Source organism: Phacochoerus africanus, chromosome 9 (assembly GCF_016906955.1).
Source record: "Phacochoerus africanus isolate WHEZ1 chromosome 9, ROS_Pafr_v1, whole genome shotgun sequence".
NCBI lineage: Eukaryota > Metazoa > Chordata > Mammalia > Artiodactyla > Suidae > Phacochoerus > Phacochoerus africanus.
In genome coordinates, this window is record NC_062552.1 from 93253621 (window position 1) to 93277915 (window position 24295).

Here is a 24295-nt window from a genome sequence, read left to right on the forward strand (position 1 = left end):
CAAAAAAAAAAAAAATCTAAACTAGTTAAGTGAACTTGGGTGATACAAAATCAATATATAAAAATCAGTTACATTTCTGTGCAGTAGTAAGTTATCAGGAAGTGAAGAAAACAATCCTATTTACAATTGCATCAAAAAGAATAAAATGTCTAGAAGTATGTTTAACTGTCAAAGACCTGTACACTGAAAACTATAAAACATTGATGAATTGAAGAATTCCCCCAAAATGGACACATCATTCAGACAGAAACTCAAAAAGGAAACATATTCCCTAAATTAAACATTAGATTAATGGATTTATGAGATTTATACAGAGTATTTCATTCAAATGAAGCAGGCTACATTTACTTCTCAAATGCACATGGAACATTCTCAAGGATAAACCATATGTTGGAGCACAAAAGAAGTCTTCATAAATTTAAATATTGAAATCTTAATGGGCATCTTTTTACCACCATGCATAATACTAGCCATCAACCAAAAGAAGAAAACTAGAAAAATCACAAATATGTAGAGGGTAAACAACATGCTACTGACCAACTATTGGGTCAATGAATAAATCAAAGGAGAAGTTTTTTAAAAAAACCCTAAAGACAAATAAAAATGAAAATAACAATATATAAAAATCTGTGGGATATAGCAAAAGCAGTACTTAGGGGGAGGTTTACCAAAATATAGGCCTACCTTAAGAAACAAGCAATATCTCAAACAATCTAACCTTACACCTAAAGAAACTAGGGAAAAATTAGAACAAAATGTAAAATCTGTAGAAGGAAGGAAATAAAAATCAGAGCAAAAATAAATGAAATAGAGACTAAAAAGACAATAGAAAAAGTCAATGAAACTAAGAGCTTGTTATTTGAAAAGGTAAACAAAATTGACAAACATTTAGCTAGACTTGCTAAGAAAAAAGAAAAGAGAAGATGTAGATAAATAATAATAGAAATGAAGGGAAATTATAACAAATATCACAGAAATACAAAGGTTCATAAGAAAATACTGTGAATAACTATATACTAACAAATTGTACAACTGAAAAGAAATGGATGAATTCTTAGAATCCTACATTCAAGACTGAAACATAAGAAATAGAATATTTGAAAAGACCTATCACCAGTAGGGAGATGGAGACAGAAATCAAAAACCTCCCAAGAAACAATGTCCAGGACCAGACAACTAAAATGGTGAATGTTACCAAGCATTTAAATAATGCCAATTCTCTTCCAAACACCAGAAGAGAAGGAAACACTTCATAACTCTTTTTATGAGGCCAACATTACCCTGATATCAAAACTAGACAAGGAAACACATAAGAATATTACAGGCCAGTATGTCTGATGAACATAGATGCAAAAATTCTCAGGAAACTTTGGCAAACTGAATATGACAATATGTTAAAAAGGATCATCCCCTATGATCAAATGGGATGTATTGCAGGGGTGTAAGGATGGTTCAGTATCCACAAATAAATCAATGTAATATAACACACTAGTAAAAAAAAAATGAAAGATAAAAATCTTGATTGTATCAGTAGCTTCAAAAGCAGAAAGTATTTGACAAGAGTCACCACCTTATGATGATGAAAAAAAAAAAACTTGATAAAATGTATATCAACATTGTAAAAGCTGTATGTGATAAACCCACAGCTGTGGTGGAACACTGAAAGTTTTTTCCTAAGATCAGAACCAAGACAAGGATACGCACTCTTGCCAGTGTTATTCAACATAGTACTAAAGTCCTAGCTTGAGCAATTACGTAAGAAAAAGAAATAAGAGCAATACTGGAGTTTCCGTCATGGCTCAGTGGTTAACAAATCCGACTAGGAACCACGAGGTTGCGGGTTCGATCCCTGGCCTTGCTCAGTGGGTTAAGAATCCAGCATTGCCGTGAGCTGTGGTGTAGGTTGCAGACGCGGCTCAGATCCCACGTTGCTCTGGCTGTGGCGTAGACTGGTGGCTACAGCTCCAATTAGATCCCTAGCCTGGGAACCTCCATATGCCATGGGAGCAGTCCTAGAAAAGGCAAAAAAGCAAAAAGACAAAAATAACTAAATAAATAAAAAATAAAAGAAATACAAATTGGAAAGGGAGAAATAAAACTATCTCCCTTTGTGAATAACATGATTTTATGTATAGAAAACCTTTAAGATCCCACCAAAAAACTAATAGAACTAGTGAATGAATGTAGTGAAGTTGTAGAATATAAAATCAATATAGAAAAAACTGTTGCATTTCTATGCACTAAGCAAGTGCTAGCATAAAGAGAAATTAATGAAACAATTTCTTTTACAATCACAATAAAAAGAATAAAATATCTAGGAATAAATTTATCCAAGCAGGTGAAAACTATAAGATGTTGTTGAAAGAAATTGAATGAGATGCGAAGAAATGGAGTAATATTCCATGCTTATGAGTTGCAAAATTAACATTGTTAAAATATCCGCATTACCTAAGTCAACCTACGGATTCAGTGGAATTCCCATCAAAATACCAATGACACGTTTCATAGAAATAGAACAAAAAAATCCTACAACCTATATAGAACTACAAAAGACCCTGGATAGCCAAAGCAATTTGAGAAAAATGATCAAGCTAGAGGTATCACATTTAGTGATTTCAAATTGTACTACGAATCTATAATAATCAAAGTAGCGTGGTAGTTATAAAAAAACAGACGTAATTCAATGGAACAGAATTGAGAGCCCAGAAATAAAATGATACATTACATGGACATTTAACTTATAGCAAAGGAGTAAAGAACATACAATGGCGAAAGGAAAGTCTCTTCAGTAAAACTGGACGGCCATATGCAAAAGAGCGAAACTCGACCCTATCTTAAACTATAGCCAAAAATTAACTCAAAATGGATTAAAGACTTGAATGTGAGACCTAAAATCATGAAACTCCTAAAAGGAAGCATAGGCAGTATACTTTTTGATGTCAGTCTTAGCAATAATATCATTCTGAATATATATCCTCAAATAGGAGAAACAAAAGCAAAATTAAACAAATTGGACTACATTAAAAAAAAACAAAAAACTCTGTACAGCAAAGGAAACCATTAACAAAATGAAAATACAACCTACCAAATGGCAGCAGATATACCATATGTCCAAAAAGGGGTTAATGTCAAAATAACTTAAGAATTCACCAACAATTTTTTGTATTTTAATTGGCAGGGGATCTGAATGGATGTTTTTCCAAAGAAGACATTCAGATGGCCAACAGGCACATTCAAAGATGTTCAACATCACTAATTAGGAAAATATTACTCAAAACCATGAAGAGATATCACCTCACATCCATTAGAACAGTTGTTATCAGTAACAAGAAATAACAGGTGTTGGAGAGAATGTGGAGAAAAGGGAACCCTCATACACTGTTGTTTGGAATGTAAGTTGGTGCAGCCACTATGGAAAACAGTATAGAGGTTCCTAAAAAAACATTAAAAGCAGAACTACCATAAGATCCAGCACTTTGACTTTTGGTTATTTTTCCAGAGGAAACAGAATCTCAAAAAGATATCTGCACCTCCATATTTAATGCAACATTATTTACAATAGCCAAGGCATGGAAACAACCTAAGTGTCCATTGATGGGTGAATGGATAAAGAAAATTATATGTATAAACATAAACAGAATATTATTCAGTCCTAAAAAAGAAGACCTTGCTCTTTGTGACATGAATGGACCTTGAGTGCATTATGCTAAGTAAAATAGATCAGATAGAAAAAGACAAATACTGTATGATCTCACTTAAATGTATAATCTAAAAATAACTCACATCTACAGAGAAGATAAATGGTTGCCAGAGGTAGGGGTTGGTAAGTGAACAAAATGGGTGAAGGTGGTCAAAAAGCACAAACTTCCACTTACAAATCTTGGGTATATAATGTTGATTTAGTTGATAATACTTGATTATAGCTGATAATACTATAATTATATAACTGAAAGTTTCTAAGAAAGTATACTAAGCATTCCCATCACAAGATCTATATACTATGTGTGGTGATGGATATTAACTAAACTTACTGTGATAATCACTTCAAGTATATTCGTATATCAAATCATTATGTTGTACATCCAAAACTAATAAAATGTTGTAAAGTTCCCATTGTGCTTCAGTGGTAACAAACCCGACTAGTATCCATGAGGATGCAGGTTCAGTCCCTGTCCCCACTCGGAGGGTTAAGGATCCAGCATTACCATTAACTATGGTGTAGGTTGCAGATGCTGCTCAGATCCTCCGTTGCTGTGGGTTAGGCTGGCCAGTGCAGCTCCAATTCGACCCTTAGCCTGAGAACCTCTATATGTAGCACTAAAAAAAAAAAAAAAGCATGCATAAGTACATAAATAAATAAAATGTCATTTGTCAATTATATCTCACTTTTAAAAAAATTGTATGGAAAGTTTTAAATAAATAGTTATGAACTTTATGAATAGGACCAGAAAAATAAAATAATGGAATTTTAAGTTATTTTATAATCGTTAAAGTAGTTAAAGAAGAAAATCAGTTCCTGTATACTGCAGTGGGTTAAGGATCCCTCATTGCCACTGCTGTGGCACAGGTCACATCTGTGGCACATGTTGCAACTGCCATGTGTTTTTGATTCCTAGCCCAGGAAATTCCACAAGCCACGAGTACAACCAAAAAAAGAAGAATCTCAACCAGAAGTTTTAAGAAAACATTATGTATCTCACAATCTTGGTTGTAAAATTTTAGAAGCTGACTAATCTAGTCCTTTAGTTTTCAAGTGATGAAGATGATATGTTATCAGATCCAAGTAACAGCCAAATATTGGCAAAGCATGATTCATATTCTCATATAAAATCTGGACCTTCAACTCTTGATTCCAGTTTTCCATGCTTTTCTACGTTTTTGGTTTCTTATCTAACCACTTGATTTAAAAATGTCCTGAAAATTTACATCTACTTTAAATTGACTGTACTATCAATGGATCTGTTGACAGCTGTTCTCTCTAAACTCTTTCCACTGCTGTTGATTTATGAGAGACATGTCTTACTTTAAAACTTAGAGATTTCCTGAGAAGCAAGAGTTTAAACGTCTCTCAATTCATGAATGCTTAGATGTTAGACTTTTGAACGTAGATATTATTATGCTAGTCACTTTTAATACACTATCTCATCTAACTATTAGAATAGTAAGAGATAGCAAGTAGAAGTTAGAGAAAAAAGATAAATTGGCCCTTCTTTCATGTTCTCATCTACCACACTAACCATTATTGTATTTTTTATTTTTAATTTTTTATTATAGTTGATTTACAGCATTCTATTTCTGCTATACAGCATAGTGACCCAGTTATACATTTATATACATTCTTTTTTTCACATTATCCTCCATCCTGTTGCTTTACAAGTGATTGGATATATAGTTCCCTGTGCTATATAGCAGAATCTGATTGTTTATCCTAACCATTATTGTAAAAAGCTCGGCCAGAGTGAGTGCCCAATTTGTATAAAAACGGGTGAGTCTTTAGGTGTAACAATTTTATTCCTAAAACAGTTGTTCACATATAAAGTACAATGATTGGTCTTTGTTGTTGAATGTATTCAAACCAACCATTTATTCTAATTTAGCATTCATCCGGTTTCTCTTTCCTTCCAGGCCTGTATGTGGAATCAGAGGGAAAACTCTCATAATTAACTTGCCAGGTAGCAAGAAAGGATCTCAGGTGAGCAGTCTTGAGATTTATATGATTTAGTGTAAGAAGTTTTGGCCAGCTATGAAAGTTTGCCAATCAAAAAGTTGGAGCACTCCATAAGACTACCCTCACTTCTGACACCAGTTGCATTTCAGTGCATTCTCAAATCAACCCTCAGTTTTAATAATTCACAAGAAAAACTAAGAGAACTCATTGAAAGACGATATACTTATGGCTATGGTTTATTACAGGGAAAGCATACAGATTAAAATCAACCAAGCGAAGAGGTACCTAAGACAGAGTTAAGGAGAGGTACCAAATGGAGAGCTTCTCTTATCTTGGAGTCAAAAACACATTACTCCAAGGGCATCAGTGTGTAACACAGGGATTATTGCTTATCAGGGAAGCTCTAAACCCTTGGAATCCCGAGTTTTTATTGAAGTATATCACATCCTGTCCATGTGTCTGACCTTTAATCTCTAGCCCTTCCCAGAGGCTAGACTAATACCTGCAGTCTCCAACACTTTCCCAAGGCAAAACTGATACCACATTTCACAAAGCCCTTTGCATAAATCACACCATTAGACTGTCTGGTGGCCAAACAAAGGACATTCCTATCACTTGCTTGTAGCTGAGGGCAGAGGCCAAACTCTTTGGTTAAGGTTCATTCTTTACACAAGCTACCCGCTGGCCTCTGGTCTAGGCTCTCTTAACAAAAACAATCATATTTGTCTGGCTGGGCATCTATATTTAATACAGCTTTTATATTACAGACACAACAAAATTAGCATTGTGAATGTGCTTAAGATTTAGAGGAGCCAGTGTAGGATAGGGAGAAATTTAGAGAAACAGTAATTCATCCTCTAAAGCCATTACACAAATTTTCAAATTTTTGTACTAATTTTCCACCTTGATCTTCTATTATTGGTACCCTGTGATTTCTACTTGCCATAGAAATTAGCTGTCTTGCTCAGGTCAGTCATTTCCCATTGATACTACATTTTGAGGAGGTTCTAACTCATATATCAGGAACTCATTACCATCAATATCAGCATTATAATCTTACTAACTTACTAATACATTGCCTGTATTATAAATATCATAGTAAAGTAGTAGATAGAACCTGAAAAATAAGTCAGGAGATGCTGGCACATTACTGAAATCCTACAGAGACATTAACAGTTAGCCTAGTTGTCATCATATCACATGATCAAAATGTGTCCCAGAGCAATGTTCCTCAGGTTTACAGACTTGTCAGTTTCCAAAAGCAGGAGCAGTCTCAGCAACATATGGCATTTCATTTTCTGGCATCTGCTACACTGAGCCAAGAAACAGTGTCATCTCTTGTTCTAAGCTTCTCTTGAGGCACCAATATAATACTGTATTTCCCTTGTAGCATAACCCATTTACTCATTCCTTTACCTTCAACCATCATTCCTCCTTCTCCATTGATACTCAGATGTTTCCTTTGAAAATCTTTGAATGAGACAGTTGGTTTGGCCACTGGGCTGGCCCATATTGCCATCAATAATATTAGTTTAGCAAGTACTTCCCACTCAGTCCATCCCATTAATATAGAGTAAAGTTACATAGGTATAGTGATAGTGGCAGTCTGAAACACTAGGCTATATAACTGCATTTACTGTCAACCTCAACATGACCAGATGGAATAAGACAGAATCTATCCCATCCTTAGGAATTCTAACATAAAGGTATACAATTATAGTTATACTTTCTACTAAGAATCATCCTGCTTCTGGCACCCACAGTTTCAGCCTTGGTCCTAGAATCACTACATTAGGTAGCAAAAAAAAAAAAAAAAAAAAGTTGAGGTGATGTGGTATAAAGAAAAAAAGTATTTTCATACCAGCATCTTTTTCCATCTCCTCTTCCCAGAAAAGTAGAGAAGTCTGGGGGGAACTTTTACCTGGACTCTGTAATGTTGAGTGTGATCACACATTAATGAAGGCTTTTAAGCCTTTATCTCCTCCAATTTTAGACAACAAATTTTCAGTTGCCCATTTTAATTTTCTATCATATCATGCTCTGAAGATAAAAAGTGTATTCCTTGATTTAAAGAAATGTGTTTCTCCTCTCATTGATACAATATCTTTTGTTCTGTTCCTTTTATAGTACACTGAGCATTTGCATCTACTATTAGTTAAGCAAAGCTCATTCCATAGTAAGTGTCTGTTCCTGTTAGGACCCATTTGTGGCCTCCAGGGACTACCAGCAGCAGCCTAACCTGCCAGCTGTGTGCATGACCTTCCCCCTGTGGATCTGCTGCATAGTCCTCTGCCGTCTCTGTCTATTTAGCAGACAGAACAATTCTTAGTGACATTTTATGCCTCAGAGAATATAAGAATATATCTAGATTCAACTGCATTGCTGCATCCCCTCAGTGTCCACTTATCTCATGGGCCCAGGTGGCCATATCAAGCAAGTATAGCAGGATATCTGCTCGCCAGTACCTATCAACTTCCATTTCTAGAAGGGAGTTCTTGTGATGGGCATTAACATAATCTGCTTTAACATACCCCTTACAGTCTCAGAGTAATTTCTATAAGGCCATGCCTCATATATGTGTCCCTTTAATACACCATTTTTCTATTGCCCGTCTGCCTGTCCAGTCCATATGACCAAGCCATATGGACACTTCCCATGAATCAGTAAAAACTCAAACATAGCAGCAAACATGCAGTTCAGCCCATCGAGCTGATTTGTTTTTACCTTCTTCAATCAGAGTGGCGGCCTTCCAAACAGGATGCTGTCCCTTCACCTTGGAATTGCCATCCATAAACCAAGCAGCTCTTTGTTGATCAATAGAAAGCTGTATATAGGGCACCGCCCAAGTGGCCCAAGTGGCCATAGGATCCAGCAGCTCCTCAGGTGGTTCCGAAGTCGGCCCTAGGTGAAAAGAGGCTGCCTGCTCGTGAGTACCTCCTTGCATTCTCCTGGTAGCATGATTCTATATATGCACCATTTCCATTTTATTATGGAACTCTGCTGGGCATTCCCTTCCCCATTAGAGTGTTTCTCTGACGTTACCCAGCACATTATGGATATTTCAGGTTTCAAGATTATTTTGTGATCTCTATTCATAAGAGCAGTCTCAATTAAAGGCCAAGAACAAGTTAGTAATTGTCTCTCAAATGGAAATTTTCTGGTCCAAAATCCCAGAGTTGCTTTTGGGTGGCACTCATAGGTTTTTGCTATATGCTGCAGTCTGCACTCCACACAGGTCTTTTGTACAGGAAATCCATGACCTGTGTGGTCCCATTTAGCATGTCCAATTATGGTGGTGGGAGAGTGGATTTACACACCTTCTGTTCTACGATACAAAGTAGGAGAAGAATTCTCCAAATACAACATCCATCCACATAATATATTTGAGTAAAGAAGATTCACTACTTCATATAGAGTTCACTGTACAAACATTCTAATTTTCATCCAAGCTTTCACCTTGTTCCTATCAATTGTTGCACTCCTATATCCTTCCATTCTAACTGTACCCCTCCATTAGGACTTTGGGAGGTTTTAAAATCACAGTACATGGAGCTCCCATGTCAAGGAGTCCCAGAAAAGGCCCTTCTCTGTCTCCTGGTAATTTTAACCATCTATGTCCATATGGCCTTGGATTTATAGTCCTGGGTTGGGTCAGGAGATTCAGAACCTTTTGTCAAGCCTTATGTTGATTAGATGATGGGGCCTTCACTTAAGGTAATTCAAGGTAAGATTTCTTTGCCTCCTAGCTTTTTTAATTCCTCCAAATTAGGGTAAATAGAGATTTGTTTAGGACTCCTTAATGTTAGGAGACCAGCAGGGGCTGCCATCTGTCCACTCAACCCACAACAGTGCTTCTTTAAGACCTTTGTTTTGCCCTCATCTATGCTCGCTTTATTCATACATTTCTTAATAGCCATTTAAATATTTCAACCCTATGAGGACAAGTCCCTTGAATCTCTTGTTTCTCTTTCTCCATCTTCTTGTGAATCAGTCTAATTTTATTCAGTATTCATTATTTCAACACGACATGTTCCTTTGGAAGCAACTCTGAGGCTAGCAGCTATATTTCAGACCATACAAAATCCAAGTTTGGCCCAGCCTCAGGATCCACCCAACATTCTCCATTACTTCTGTTTTAGCTAGTACAAGAGAAATACCTGTTTCTTGTTATATTGCATTCCTTTAATGCATCCAGTGACACAACTCTTGAGTCACATCTGTCATTTCAAAATTTCATTGCTAATTTTATCTCCAGTAACTAATTGCAGCACAGCTACAATTTCATACTCTTGGTGTCCCTGTGTTCATCCAGGCTCTAACAATTCGTCATCCCCCACCCTCTCTTCCTTCCTCTTCCCAGATCACATGTTTCAGTAAGTCAGGATCTTTCTGTGAAATCCCACTTCTTAACACCAACAAGTTAGACAAAGAACTTAGCCAAATTGCAAAATTGAAGTATTCTGCAAGGCTGTCCTCTCTTCTGATACTAGTTGCAATTGAGAGAATTTCTAAAATCACCTTCACTTTTAATAATTCACAAGAAGGACTTACAGAACTCACTGAAAGCTGTTATATTCATGGTTAATAGTGTATTACAGGGAAAGAATACAGGTAGAAATTGACCAAAGAAAGAAGCACATGTGGCAGAGTCTAAGAGAGGTAACAAACAGGGAACTTGTGCTCATCCTCTTCCATGGAGTCATGGACAGCATCACCTCCTCCTAGCCATAGTATAAGACAGTATACACAGAGTGTTGCTTAACTAGGCACACTCTCCTTTGCCATTGGTATGCTGAGGTTTCACTGGAACTTAATCACATGTTGCCCGCTTGGTTGACCGTTAGTCAGCCATTCTCAGTCCTTTCCAGAGGCAAAATTGATATCATGTTTCCCTAAACCCTTATAATAAACCACACTGTTAGATTGTTCTGTGGCCAAAATCCCCAAGTGAACAGAGACACTTTCATCAGGTCTAACATAACAAGGAACTAGAGCTCACTTCCCGAAAGCTGAGCGTAAAGGCCAGACCTCTGTGATTAAGGTTAAATTCTTTGCTATGTAGTTTACCAGTAGGTTAAAAGATTAGATACCTTCCAGGTATTCCAGTAACCTTACATAAATTCTAAGATACTTCTTTACATATTAGATTTTAAGGTAAGTTACATTAAATGTAAAAGAGAAAGACTTGCCCAAACATATTCTCCAAACATATCTGGCCTTATGTTCTGATTTTAAAGTACTCACCTATTCTCTCCTGGTGATACATTATAGGTAATAGTGGACATCTTATGAACGTTAGTTGCCCATTCTCCTTACTTGGTACCCTGCAATAAATTCTGTAGCTTCCTCTACCTCTTCTCCACCCAAAAAAACAATAAACTATATATTATATATGACTTCTCTGCAGTGCTCTGTACAAACTTATATCTATTTTTATATATTATACAATGTTGTCTAGCTATACTTCATGATGTTAGTCATAACTTTAGCTCTCTGAATAAAATAGTTCAGTACTCAATTGCTTTATTCTAGTACTCTTCTCTAACAGAAAGATAACAACTATTGCCTGCTCTCTCATAATATATTAATATGTACCATGCTTACTTCATATCTCACACTGCAAAGACAATACATTAAATATGATTCATTCCTAAGACTGATGTAGAGAAATACAGACTCAAAATCACAAAAAAATTATTGCTACCATTTATATGCCTATAAAAATGTTTTGTATTTTTTTTTCTTCCTCTTGCGTACAGGAATGCTTTCAGTTCATACTGCCAGCTCTACCTCATGCCATTGACCTTTTACGGGATGCCATTGTAAAAGTAAAGGAAGTGCATGATGAACTTGAAGATTTACCTTCCCCACCACCACCTCTTTCTCCTCCTCCCACAACTAGCCCCCATAAACAGACAGAAGACAAAGGGGTTCAATGTGAGGAAGAGGAAGAAGAGAAGAAAGACAGTGGTGTTGCTTCAACAGAAGACAGTTCTTCATCACATATAACTGCAGCAGCCATTGCTGCCAAGGTAAGCCTTCTGAGAGCGACCCAAAGATCTAAAGAACCCACAGGTAAATGTATTGATTTCATCCCTATTTCCATCCCATTCTTGCATAAGTTAAATACCATTTCAGGGTATCCTTTCAAAAAATTGAGATATTCATAACACTCGACGCTATATTCCCTCCATTATGTAGAGTTCTTGAGGGCATTGAAGTTTGTTCTGAGTTCTGAGGAATTAAAGATACTGCTGTTATCTATTAAAGTAATAGTTTCAATTATAAACAATGTGATATTTAAGAACTCTTTGAAAATATCATTTTTATGATCAGATAAAATACATAATGCTCATGTATTTAGAAAATCAAATATCCACAAATTCCTAAAGGAGCACCAAACTAAAGATAAGAGATCATAGATAATTCAAGAAATTAGTTGAGAAAGATTAATAAATTTTTTTTTAAAGACAAGATGTTTCAGCAGTTAACTAAGTACTTATTTAACTATTGGACACAAATTACCCTAGTTGTAAGGAGAAGAAATGGATGCAAGATATTTGCATTTTTTATTTAATAAAGTAATAAATATTACTAAAACAATACCAAAGTATTGCAAATTCCCTTCAAACAATTCTGGGAGTAAATAAAGTACCGTGAGGTACTTAAGTAAATTTAGTCATCATCTTAAACTCACAGAACATGATCTACATTATTATTCATACCTAGTATAATCCACTTTGTATACTTTTAAGATTTTCAGGCAGTAGCATATCACTTCTGGGAGTAATGATTGTTCAGTGATTGAGAGCATAAAGATTGAAAATCTAATCATTATGTGATGTAATTCCTAAAGTTTTATGGCTCATCCAGATATTTTTGCTATGAGCATAACATGAGAGGGCCTTTTGACAACCTCTATATTGGAAAGGATCACAGAGATCCTTTTGAAGTATCTAGTCAGAAAATCAGTAGGTGATTCTTTCATTGAAAACTGGATCATGCTGTCACTAGATCCATTCAATGATCCATTAGTCCTTACTTGAGGCTTGTAAGTATTTAAGTTGTGTGTGAAGTTTGTTTTATTTTCTTTGTCTTGTTTTTATAAATGAAACAGGTACATTTTAAAATCATTATATGTTCTGTTTCTTTTACTCTTAATTAAAAGAGTAAAAAGGACCATCAATTTCAGTCTTAGAAAAAAGCTTATGTCATTTGAAATCTAAGCTGATTTTGTCATTCTACATTTGAAAATTTTCGACATTTCATTGTTCCATTTGTTTTCATCCTTTTTCCTTTCCAGACATTTTGCTTGAATAGTTTCATGTTTTCCTGTCACTATATTCATAGTTGTTATGTGTTGTGCATTAGAAGCATCCATTCTACACCAGTCCTGCTGTTATCATGGCACACGGTGAGCAGCCCATCCCTGGTCTCATCAGTTATTCCCATGATGCAACAGGCAGTGCAGAGGAACCGGTAAGACAAGAGGCTTTTACATTAATGATTTTGCAAGCGTACAGCCTACCGAGGTAGGCTTTAACATATTACAGAAGATATGTTTTATTCTGAAGGATCTTCACCAGTGCTTTTTTGTGCAAGTATTAAGTGCCACTAAGTATCTTCCATCAAGGAATTTAATTTAATAGAGTTTCTCTGGTACCTAAAGTACTATAATAAGATTTGTAGTATGTGGCAATAAACTTGTTATACATAACTTCCAAGAAATTCATTGCCCAGAAGTTATTTTTTTCTTCAGTAATTTCATCACTTATCTTTAAATAAATTACCTGGCTTAATTAAAATAATGCCTTAAGAGGACCACTTTAAGTTTTAAAATCTAAGCAGATTGATCAAGGTAATATTTAATTTGTATTAACCTTGCTTTTTTCCCTTATGATTTTGCATCTTATTTTCTTTTCCTTCACTATGTTCTCATTACAACCATTCAGAGTTGAGTCTTTGCACAAATTCTGATATTACTAATCTTCAGATAGAAACTTTTAAAGATACATATCACTTCCTTCAATCATTGGCTGAATGAACTTTGTGAAAAGTACCAGGCTTAAAAAAATTAAAGTAGAACTGAATAAGCAGCAATATATGGTCTAAACTGTCAATGCAGTAAAACTCTCGCAGTCTCTAATATGAATATAAAATAAGAGGAAAAAAGAAGAAAAATAAGTGATAACTGGTTTCTAATGCTGAGGAAGAAAAAACACCCAGAATTTCAGGGGGATGCAAGGAGAAAAAATAGGATCAATAATCTCCTGGAAGATATGCTACCAAGTCAATGAACCCTTATATTCAACAAGCCATGACTGATTAGAAATAAACTTGGCTAAGTAAAAGGCCAAGTAGAAAATGTAAATAATGATTAAAATTATTAAAGAATTTCAGTTGACAGCTGAATTCTCCAGCTATAGCTTTGCTATAAATTATAAGCATTCTAAAATATACCAAATTTAAAGCAAGGTTGTCTTTTATATGCTCATATGATAAAGCAACCACAGCAAGTATAATAATCATCCTGATTTTCAAACTAAAATGTATGAAAGTTCATATTCAAAACCAAGCTTTTAAATTATCATATTCTGGGTATCAAATTATTATATAGAAAATGATTTAAATAATTTTTTCAGTTCTCTCGAAGATTTCACATAACTAGTATCAATCTAGATGCAGTGGAGAGAAATCAAGTATTACACACAATGGATTCCTTAAATTATTAGGGATTAATTCTCTGTAGGAAGTAGTTCAGAATGTCTCCTTAAGTGTTCCATCTGGATGCCCTTATATGGCATCACCCAAGAGCTTCTCATTTATTAACTTTTTCAACTTAACTTTTAATTAAATTAAATATTATCAACAAGTATTTATTATTAATACTATTTAATTTAATAATGATGTGGCATAAATAGATCAATAAATTAATATATGTTAATTATAAATAAATTAAATGTTTATTAGTGAAATGATTTAATAATTTAAATAGTAAATAAAATTATTTATTGGTGAGTTATTGGTTTTATAATCCTAAGTAGTGGTTATGGTCTTTTTGACATATACTCAGTTTTATAAGTAGATTCATGTTTTTGAGCTTCCTTTGACAAATGATAATGAGAGCTTTAGACTTTTTTTTGTTTGTTTTGTTTCTTTAGGGCCACACCTGCAGCATATGCAAGTTTCCAGGCTAAGGGTCTAATCAGAGCTACAGCTGCCAGCCTACGCCACAGGCACAGCAACGCCAGATCTGAGCCTCATCTACGACCTACACCACAGCTCACGGCAACGCCAGATCCCTGAACCCACTGGGCGAGGCCAGGAATTGAACCCACATCCTCATGGATCCTAGTCAAGTTCTTTAACCACCGAGCCATGAAGGGAACTCCAAGAGCTTTATATCAATGAATATAATGTTCATGTTCTTCAGACCTGTATCCATTTAAAAAAAGAAAGAAAAAGAAGAAATACGTAACAAAATAATGAAAGTGAAGGTCTTAATGTTCTTGGTGCTGCTAACAAAGCCCTGTTAACTCTGTGAATGTTTTATGTAGTATTAACTTCATTAATAAGCTCATTGGCTCTGAATGTCCAGAATTTGATGCCAGTGTTTCAGATCTCTACATGAAACAGTCATTTGCAGTATCTCTGTGAACTCTTTGGCTAGCTTTTACAAGCTTTACCAATGTAAAATTTAAAAATTAATTTTTTTTGGTCTTTTTTTAGGGTCACACCCATGGCACATGGAGGTTCCCAGGCTAGGGGTTAAATCAGAGCTGCAACCTCCAGCCTATATCACAGCCACAGCAACGCAGAATCCGAGCCGCGTCTGCTCGCACGCTGTCTACACCACAGCTCAGGGCAACACCGGATCCTTAACCCACTGAGCAAGGCCAGGGATTGAACGCACAAACTCATGGTCCCTAATCAAATTCATTTCTGCTGCACCACAATAGGAACTCCTAAAAATTAATCTTGAAAGGGAAAATCTGATTACATATTAGAGAAAAAAAAATCACAATTTCCCTCAGCTGGTCAAATTCTGAGACATGTGAAACAGTTTGGATTAATGTAAAAATTATGCAATTTAAAATTAGAAGACCTAGATATATAATCCTTGACCTTATCATTTAATATTCGGAGAAAATTCCTCAGGATTTAAAGTTCAGTTTTTTATCTGTGATAATAACAGTATGCCACAAGAGGTTATTATTTGTAGCAAATAAGATATATGGGAGGAAACTGTAAACTATGTAAATTGAGTTTACTATTACAAAGTTCTTTCTAGGTGCCAAATACTATACTTGAGCTCAGGATACAAATATAAGTGGATTATTCCAGCCCACAAAGAGGTGTTCTTTTGTTTGTTTTTATTTTTGTTTTTTACTTCTTTACTTTCCTAACTCAATTACCTACTTCTTTGGATCAAGGAAGCGAAACTTGAATCTTGATCAGTGTACCGACGCTTCAGTAGTTAGTTCCTAGTGATCTGAATACTGATTATTGCCAAACTTATCCACTTGCTTTTTTAGGAAACAAAGAGGCTTGAGGAGTACGTCCAATAATGGATATTTGTTAGTTGCCTCTCCAGCAGTTATTTCCCATTCCCTGTTCCTAGCATTATACCACATTTCCCAGTCATATACTTGAGATGAGATTGACTAACCCTCCAGAGTAGGTTGGCTTAATATAATGAGAACATACATTTCATGTAGCCATAGTTTTTAGTTCAATAAACACATAATTCAGGTCAATCAAAGCAAGTGGTCTCGTGTCTTAGATTTTATTTGGGCTACTAGGGACATAGACTCTATTTCCTATTGGATATGAATGAGGAAATATAGAACTCTAAGAATTGCACTTGAAGCCACTGTGGAAAATAGTATGGAGGTTCCTTTAAAAACTAAAATAGGAGTTCTTGTCATGGCGCAGAGGAAACGAATCCAACTAGGAACCATGAGGTTACGAGTTCGATCCCTGGCCTTGCTCAGTGGGTTAAGGATCCTCAGTGAGCTGAGGTGTAGGCTGGCAGCTGTAGCTCCGATTAGACCCCTAGCCTGAGAACCTCCATATGCCACGGGTGCAGCCCTAAAAGGACAAAAGACAATTAATTAATTAATTAATTAAAAACTAAAAATAGAACTACCATATGATCCTGCAGTCTCACTCCTGGGCATAAATCCAGAGAAAACCATAATTCAAAAATATACATGCACCCAGTGTTCATTGCAGCGCTACTTACAATCTCTAAGACATGGAAGCACCCTAAATGTCCATCAGCAGATGAATGGATAAAGATGATGTGGTGTGTATTTATATATACAATGGACTATTACTCAGCCATAAAAGAATGAAATAATGCCATTTTCAGCAACATGGATGGACCTAGAGATTATCATATTAAGTAAATCAGAAAGAGGACAAATACTACATGATATCACCTATGTGTGAAATCTAAATAAAATGATATAAGTAAACTGAGTTACAAAGCAGAAACGTACTCACAGACATAGAAAAAAACACTTGTGGTTACCATAGGGGAAAGGTGGAGGGGAGGAATAAATTAGGAATTTTGGAATAACATATACACACTACTATATATAAAATAGATAAATAACAAGGACCTAGTGTATAGCACAGGGAACTATACTTAATATTTTTTAGTACCCTATATGGGAGAAGAATCTGAATGACTTTACTGTACACCTGAAACTAACACAACATTATAAATCAGCTATACTTCAATTTGAAGAAATTATTTCAGTTAATGAGTGAGTTTATGCATAAATGACTGAGTTTCTATGAAGGACCAGTTTCTTCACCAAAAAAGAAAACAAAAAAGAATTTCTGTTTTGGAACTATGAAAGGAATGCCTGCTGATAATGGAGCTAACAGTAAAGTAGCAATCCTGGGACGAGAGAGAGGAAAGAAAGATATTGGGTCCTAGTCACATTGTTCTACCACACTTACTCAAGCCTCTGTTGAACTATGCCTACCTCTAGATGTTTCAGCAAATAAATATATATATTGTATTTGCTGTCTCATCAGAGCTGAAAAGTCTTCCTTATAATAACAGAATATATCAAATAGGAATCCCCGAAGTTTCGTATTTGAATGAGAAACCTTATTCAAGAGGATAGAGAGTATGGGAGTGTGACACACTGGAGGAAAAAAAGGAAAATAAATCTTACCCCTCTGTGGTTAATAAATAAGTGTAAAGGTCTTTACAAGAAGACTGGATCCAATTCTGAAGAAATGTGCAAGCATAATGAGAGGCAAGAAACTGTTTGAGACAAAGAGGGAAGATAGCCATGGAGATACATAATAGGAAATCTTGTCTCACTGACAGGAATTAAATCCGGAAAAATTTCTCACAATGATGAGTTTCCCCAGGTTCCACTGAATGCAAGAAAATCTACTTGCCCTGGGGGCGGGGGGCATAGTTTCTAATTTCCTTTTGGGAAAGGATGTGGAGAAAACAATATGTTAGATTGATATGGCCAGTCAGGAAGAGTCTATCTTCCTAAAACATTTATTTGGAACTCAAAGAAAAAAATCTCAGACTTGGCAACCTACCATTCTTATGTATTTGCCTGGAAATAAATGACACCAGTACAAAAGGCCGTAAATGCTTATAAAGCTTTGGTCAGAAAATTAAAGAATACACACACACACACACACACACACACACACACACACTCACTTTATATATTTTATATATATATTTTATTCATATCCTTGAGGATTCTAATATATTAAAATAATATTGAGTGTGAGTCACTCTTCTAAACATTTTACATATACCAACTTTACATACATTATGATTTTACTTATGAGAAAATTGAAAGACAAAGAGGTTAAGGACATTAACTAGCTAGTGACTGAACTGGTATTCAAGTCTAGGCAATCTGGTGTCTGCATCAGCATTCCTGACCTCTTTGATATAGCACCTCTCAGTGGAAGACAGAAGAAGTATAATTTTCTGGAATATAACTAGGTACAGATTCTCCTTAAAAATGAAAATTAGGATTTTAGAACTTTGGTTTGAAATACTTGAAAGATAAAATGCACTCCACAGCCTAAGAATTGCAAACAATAGAACATATTTACTCTGGAAGTTTACCAGTCCAAGCACAGGACTTAGAACTATAAGCATTATTGGAGTCAGAAATATATTTAGATAAATCCAAATATTTTGGAGAACATAATATCTATTAAAGCATGGTATTTTAAATGTGTCAAATATTTTAATTAGTTAATGAGCAAACAGTAAGCTGTAAACCAATTCAAAGAAAAAAAATCAAAGGAGATATATATATATATAAAAGCAGTCGCAAAGACTGGGATGACATAATAGATACAAAACTTGGTCATTATATGTGGGCAATAATAAATTTTTCCTTCTCAGGACAGGATGGACAAAATATATCTGCATTTCTGTAGACAATAATTTTCATTAGTTTCAGTTTTTCATAGCTTGCAGAGTGGTAAAATACTGAAAATAAAAAGTTCAGATAACCTAGATGGGAACACAAATCAAGACATTTAATAAACTTTCTTACCCATTTTACTAATAATTCTCTATACCCAGAGATGATTTTTGATACAAAAAAAAATCCTGACTGGTTTTATTTATTTAAATAATCAAGCAAGTTTGTGCTTGATTATTTGTTTAGCTGCAGCAAGTTATTAGTTAATTCTCTGAGATTGCTTTGCAAATACCAAGGCTGCAAAATTAACTTCTGTCCGGAAGTTTTCATAGGTAATCTCAGATTCTACTTTTAAGTTTCTATTTTTGCCATTCCAAGATTAGGAAATCAAGCCCAAGAAAATCTCTTCACCCTATTTCACCTGAAATACCTGTTTTTGGATGAGTTCCTCTCTTCTCCAGGTCACCAAAGTTTTATTACCGTATATAATTGACCTTCCTTAAACCACATTCAAGGCTGAGACCCTATACTCCAGGTACCAGTTATTTTTGCTGGGAGGGCTTTGTGGGTACAGCCAATCTTTGTTTTTCAGAATTGGTAGTCATATCTAATTAAAAGGGCATCATTCTCAAACATTACACTTCACCTAAATCCTTGTTTCCATCATCAATTTGTCCAATTATATCTTGTTACTAAAGGAAGACATTCTTAGACTGTGGAAATCACTATACTGTCAAGAAAAGTTAGCAGACTTAGTAAGAGGTTCTGAATTCTTAGAGAATCAGTGCAAATCAAATATCATTTAGAAATATTTCTTTTTAGTTTTAAGAAATCAAAATCTATGAAATTCTATAGGTAATATATAGATTAAGAGGAAAGAAAAATAGCTTCCTCACATATCCAGAAAATCACTCAGTCCAATGTAATTAATTCTCATTCTACTAGATCTTAGCCTAGCAGTCTGCTTTCATGAAGCTTTCAGCTTCTAGACTAATAAGAATTTTGGAAATACACAGTACACAGTACATAGTCTAAAAGTTATCTAGGCAATATCACTTCAGAAGTCTGCACCCAAGAGTATATTATTTGAAGTGTCACTACTTGGAAGTATCTGGTACAGTTCTTTCCATGAGGCTTGTGAAACTGTCCTTCTTTATTAAGTGCACAAGCTCTGGTCTGTAGCTCATAGCATAACTTTTAGGTAAGTATCAAAATCCTTCTGTAGGTGACTGAGATTTAATAGGTATGGTTATTAACTGTAGGTGGTAATATCAGAATGGAAGAGAGTAAAATTCCTTATTGGGGGATAGAGTATAACTACTTCAAGAGTTTTAAGCAGTATTTCCCCTTAGATTAAAAAAATTATGGGCTGGGAGGAATTGTTGATTCTCTAGGGACTTTCCACTAAACACACAATTAATGAAATAATTATATTAGTAACATTTTGCCTATATAAATTTAACCTAGAGGAGGTTTGCTTCCCTTTTGATGTGACAGCCTCCTGTGAAATTTATAGTTGTAACACATAAAACAAACCTAATTGTATCTTTCCTTATTCTTTATGCTGAAGGAACAAATTTTTTTTTTTTTTTTTTTATTTCTAGGAGCCTGCTGGAAAATCTGAAAGATAGTTTTAAGTGAAAGGTACCCTGAACTTTTTTAAAAATGTGTTCTATATTTAGGATTCAATTTAGAATTGTCAGAGGAAATTGGACACTTGATTTAAGATAGGATCATGAATGCCTGAGAAATAATTTTTGGATGCCTTTATAATTAAAATGACAAAACATTTTTAAAAGCACAAAAGGTAACTCAGTTGTTAAGAATTAACTCTTTTGGAATTCCCATCGTGATTCAGCAGTAACAAACCCGACTAGTATCTATGAGGCCGTGAGTTTGATCCCTGGCCTTGTACAGTAGATTAAGAATCCAGCGATGCTGTGAGCTGTGGTGTAGGTTGCAGATGTGGCTCAGATCTGGTGTTGCTATGGTTGTGGCCATAGGCCAGCAGCTGCAGTTCCAATTCATCCCCTAGCCTGGGAACTTTCATATACTGCAGGTGCAGCCCTAAATAGACAAAAAAAAAAAGAGAGAGAGAGAGCTCTTTCATAAGTGAGGAACTTTTTGGGGTTTTTTTGCCTTAAATTATCAAGCATACAATAAAATTAACATATAAAAAAGAAAATTAAATTAAATTGACATATAGCACAGAAAGGTATTCTGGCGAGACAGCATCTCTACTATCTACACAGATTACATGGGTAGTAGGCACTAAGTAAGCCAAATAAAGAAGCACATCAAAAATTAAATGAATTTTGTTGATATTTTAACACACTTTATAACTTATTTTCAGGCTCAGACATTTTTAATCAAAGGAAACAAATTCTACTTTCCAAATTTTATCCTTCATTATATTCTTCCAAATACTCTGGAACAAACTGATACTTTGCTTTAGGACTACAGTTCTTCATCAGATGACCTACAAGTTGAAAACTATCTTCATAATAGTATGACAGTATAATTTATTTAACATGCAACTTGTTAATCATTGCTTTTTTCAAGTGAATTAATAAACAGGCAAAATTTTTCTTTTGATTTCTAATTCAGTAAATATTGAGAGTTACAACTTTTTAAACATAAGAAATGGACAGTCATCTAAGTAAAATTATGTTGGTATTTAGGATTCACCTCTGATTGGCAAGAAAATATACCTGTGAGCTTAAGCAAGTGCTTAAGAATGCATTCCTCTGGCTATGCAGTTTATCTGGTCACATTAGATGAATCCTTTGGCATCTCAGTGGATGATCTCTAAAACTGCTAGGGAACTTTTTTTAAGTTAAAATCATGTCTTTGTTATAAATACTAAATGAATACACATCAAAGATGTTATTTCACTCATTGAGTAATGAGGGAACCAGAAAGATGTTATAACTGATTAACAGGAGAATTCAAAGAACGCAAATATATAGGGATTGGGAATACTGAAATGAATTTACAAATAAATGTAACACTTGGTCACTATCTACAAGATAGTCCATTACAAAAGGATCATTTGGACAAAAACTATATTATGACCAGGTTTTGACAACTTAGACTTGTAAAATAGATGAAAGGATGTGAACAGTGCAGATAATTCAAAATTGTCCAGTACATTAGACACCTTATAGTATTTTTTGTCCATTTCAAAGTCTTTCACTATTTTTCCTGGCATATGAAAGGAGTGTAATAATGCATGGATGTTTACAAAATAAAATAGCATTTTTGCTCAAGATGTCCATGTGCTTGATGTGCTTTTTTTATTCTTGTTTGTTTCTACTCATATGGATGCCACAATGCAGGATTTTTCTAGATAGCTATATGATCTTTAATAATAAATGTTTGATGTATGTATGTGTGATGAATTTGTAGTAACCATTACTTGGGCTATTAAGTATATGTTTTTGAAAGCTTTTCACAAAGATTGCTATTATTAATAAAATAAATAGGAAGATGTATTAAAATAAACTACATAGACCTTTTTCAAATCTGAGAAAAGATACGCATTGTGCTTTTTAAATTTTTTTATTTTATGATTTTTATTTTTTCCATTATAGTTGATTTATAGTGTTCTATCAATTTCTTTTTTTATTGTTATTTCCCCAATACCTTTTTTTTTCTACTATACAGCATGGTGACCCAGTTATGCATACATGTATACTTTCTTTTTTCTCCCATTATCATCTCTGTCATAAGTGAGTAGACACAGTTCTCAGTGCTACACTGCAGGATCTCATTGCTAATCCATTCCAAAAGCAGTAGTGTGCATCCATTAACCCAAAGCTCCCAATCCATCCCTCCCCTTCCCCCTGGGCAACCACAAGTAACTACTCTCCAAGTCCATGATTTTCTTTTCTGTGGAAAGGTTCATTTGTGCTTTATATGAGACTCCAGATATAAGTGATATCATATGGTATTCATCTTTCTCTTTCTGACATATTTCACTCAGTATGAGAGTCTCTAGTTCCATCCACGTTGCTGCAAATGGCATTCTTTTGTTCTTTTTTATGGCTGAGTAGTATTCCATTGTGTATATATACCATATCCTCCTAATTCAATCATCTGTTAATGGACATTCGGGTTGTTTCCATGTCTTGACTATTGTGTGAATAGTGCTGCAATGAACATGCGGGTGCATGTGTCTTTTCAAGGAAAGTTTTGTCCAGATATATGCCCAAGAATGGGATTGCTGGGTCATATGGTAGTTCTATGTATCATTTTCTAAGGTACCTCCATACTGTTCTCCAGAGTGGTTGTACCAGCTTCCATTCCTACCAACAGTGCAGGAGGGTTCCCTTTTCTCCGCACCCCCTCCAGAATTCATTATTTGTGGACTTATTAACGATGGCCATTCTGACTGGTGTGAGGTGGTATCTATGGTAGTTTTGATTTGCATTTCTCTAATAATCAGTGATGTTCAGCATTGTTTCAAATGCTTGTTGGCCATCTGTATATCTTCCTTGGAGAAATGTCTTTTCAGGTCTTTTGCCCATTTTCCCATTGGGTTGTTGGCTTTTTTGCTGTTGAGTTGTAGAAGTTCTGTGTATGTTTTAGAGATGAAGCCCTTGTGAGTTGCATCATTTGAAACTATTTTCTCTCATTCTGTAAGTTGTCTTTTTGTTTTCTCTTTGGTTTCCTTTGCTGTGCAAAAGCTTGTCAGTTTGATTAGGTCCCATTCGTTTATTTTTGCTTTTATTTCTGTGCAATCTACAAATTCAATCAATCCCTATCAAATCAGCCATGTCTTTTTTCACAGAACTAGAACAAACAATACAAAAATTTATATGGAACCACAAAAGACTCAGAATTGCCAAAGCAATTCTGAGGAACAAAACCCAAGCAGGAGGCATAACTCTCCCAGACTTCAAAAAATATTACAAAGCCACAGTAATCAAGACAGTGTGGTACTGGTACCAAAACAGACAGACAGACCAATGGAACAGAATAGAGAACCCGGAAATAAACCCAGACACCTATGGTCAATTAATCTTTGACAAAGGAGGCAAAAACATGAAATGGGGAAAAGACTATTTTTAGCAAGAATTGCTGGGAAACCTGGACAACTACATGCGAATCAATGAAACTAGAACACACCTCACACCATGTACAAAAATAAACTCAAAATGGCTGAAAGACAAGACACCGTCAAACTCCTGAA

The 24295-nt window shown here is 35.0% G+C and overlaps 1 protein-coding gene across 5 annotated transcripts in view; it reads left to right on the forward strand.

Annotated features, from left to right (window-relative positions):
- GPHN (gephyrin) overlaps positions 1-24295 on the forward strand; it is a 554831-nt gene that overhangs the window by 303408 nt on the left and 227128 nt on the right. For 4 of the 5 annotated variants that reach the window (XM_047797834.1, XM_047797836.1, XM_047797835.1 and 1 more), the window contains 2 exons: positions 5626-5692; positions 11428-11700. In XM_047797834.1, coding sequence (XP_047653790.1) covers positions 5626-5692; positions 11428-11700 — 340 coding nt within the window. Of the gene's footprint in view, positions 1-5625; positions 5693-11427; positions 11701-13039; positions 13148-24295 lie in introns of all 5 variants that reach the window. The other variant, XM_047797833.1, reaches the window with a different exon arrangement.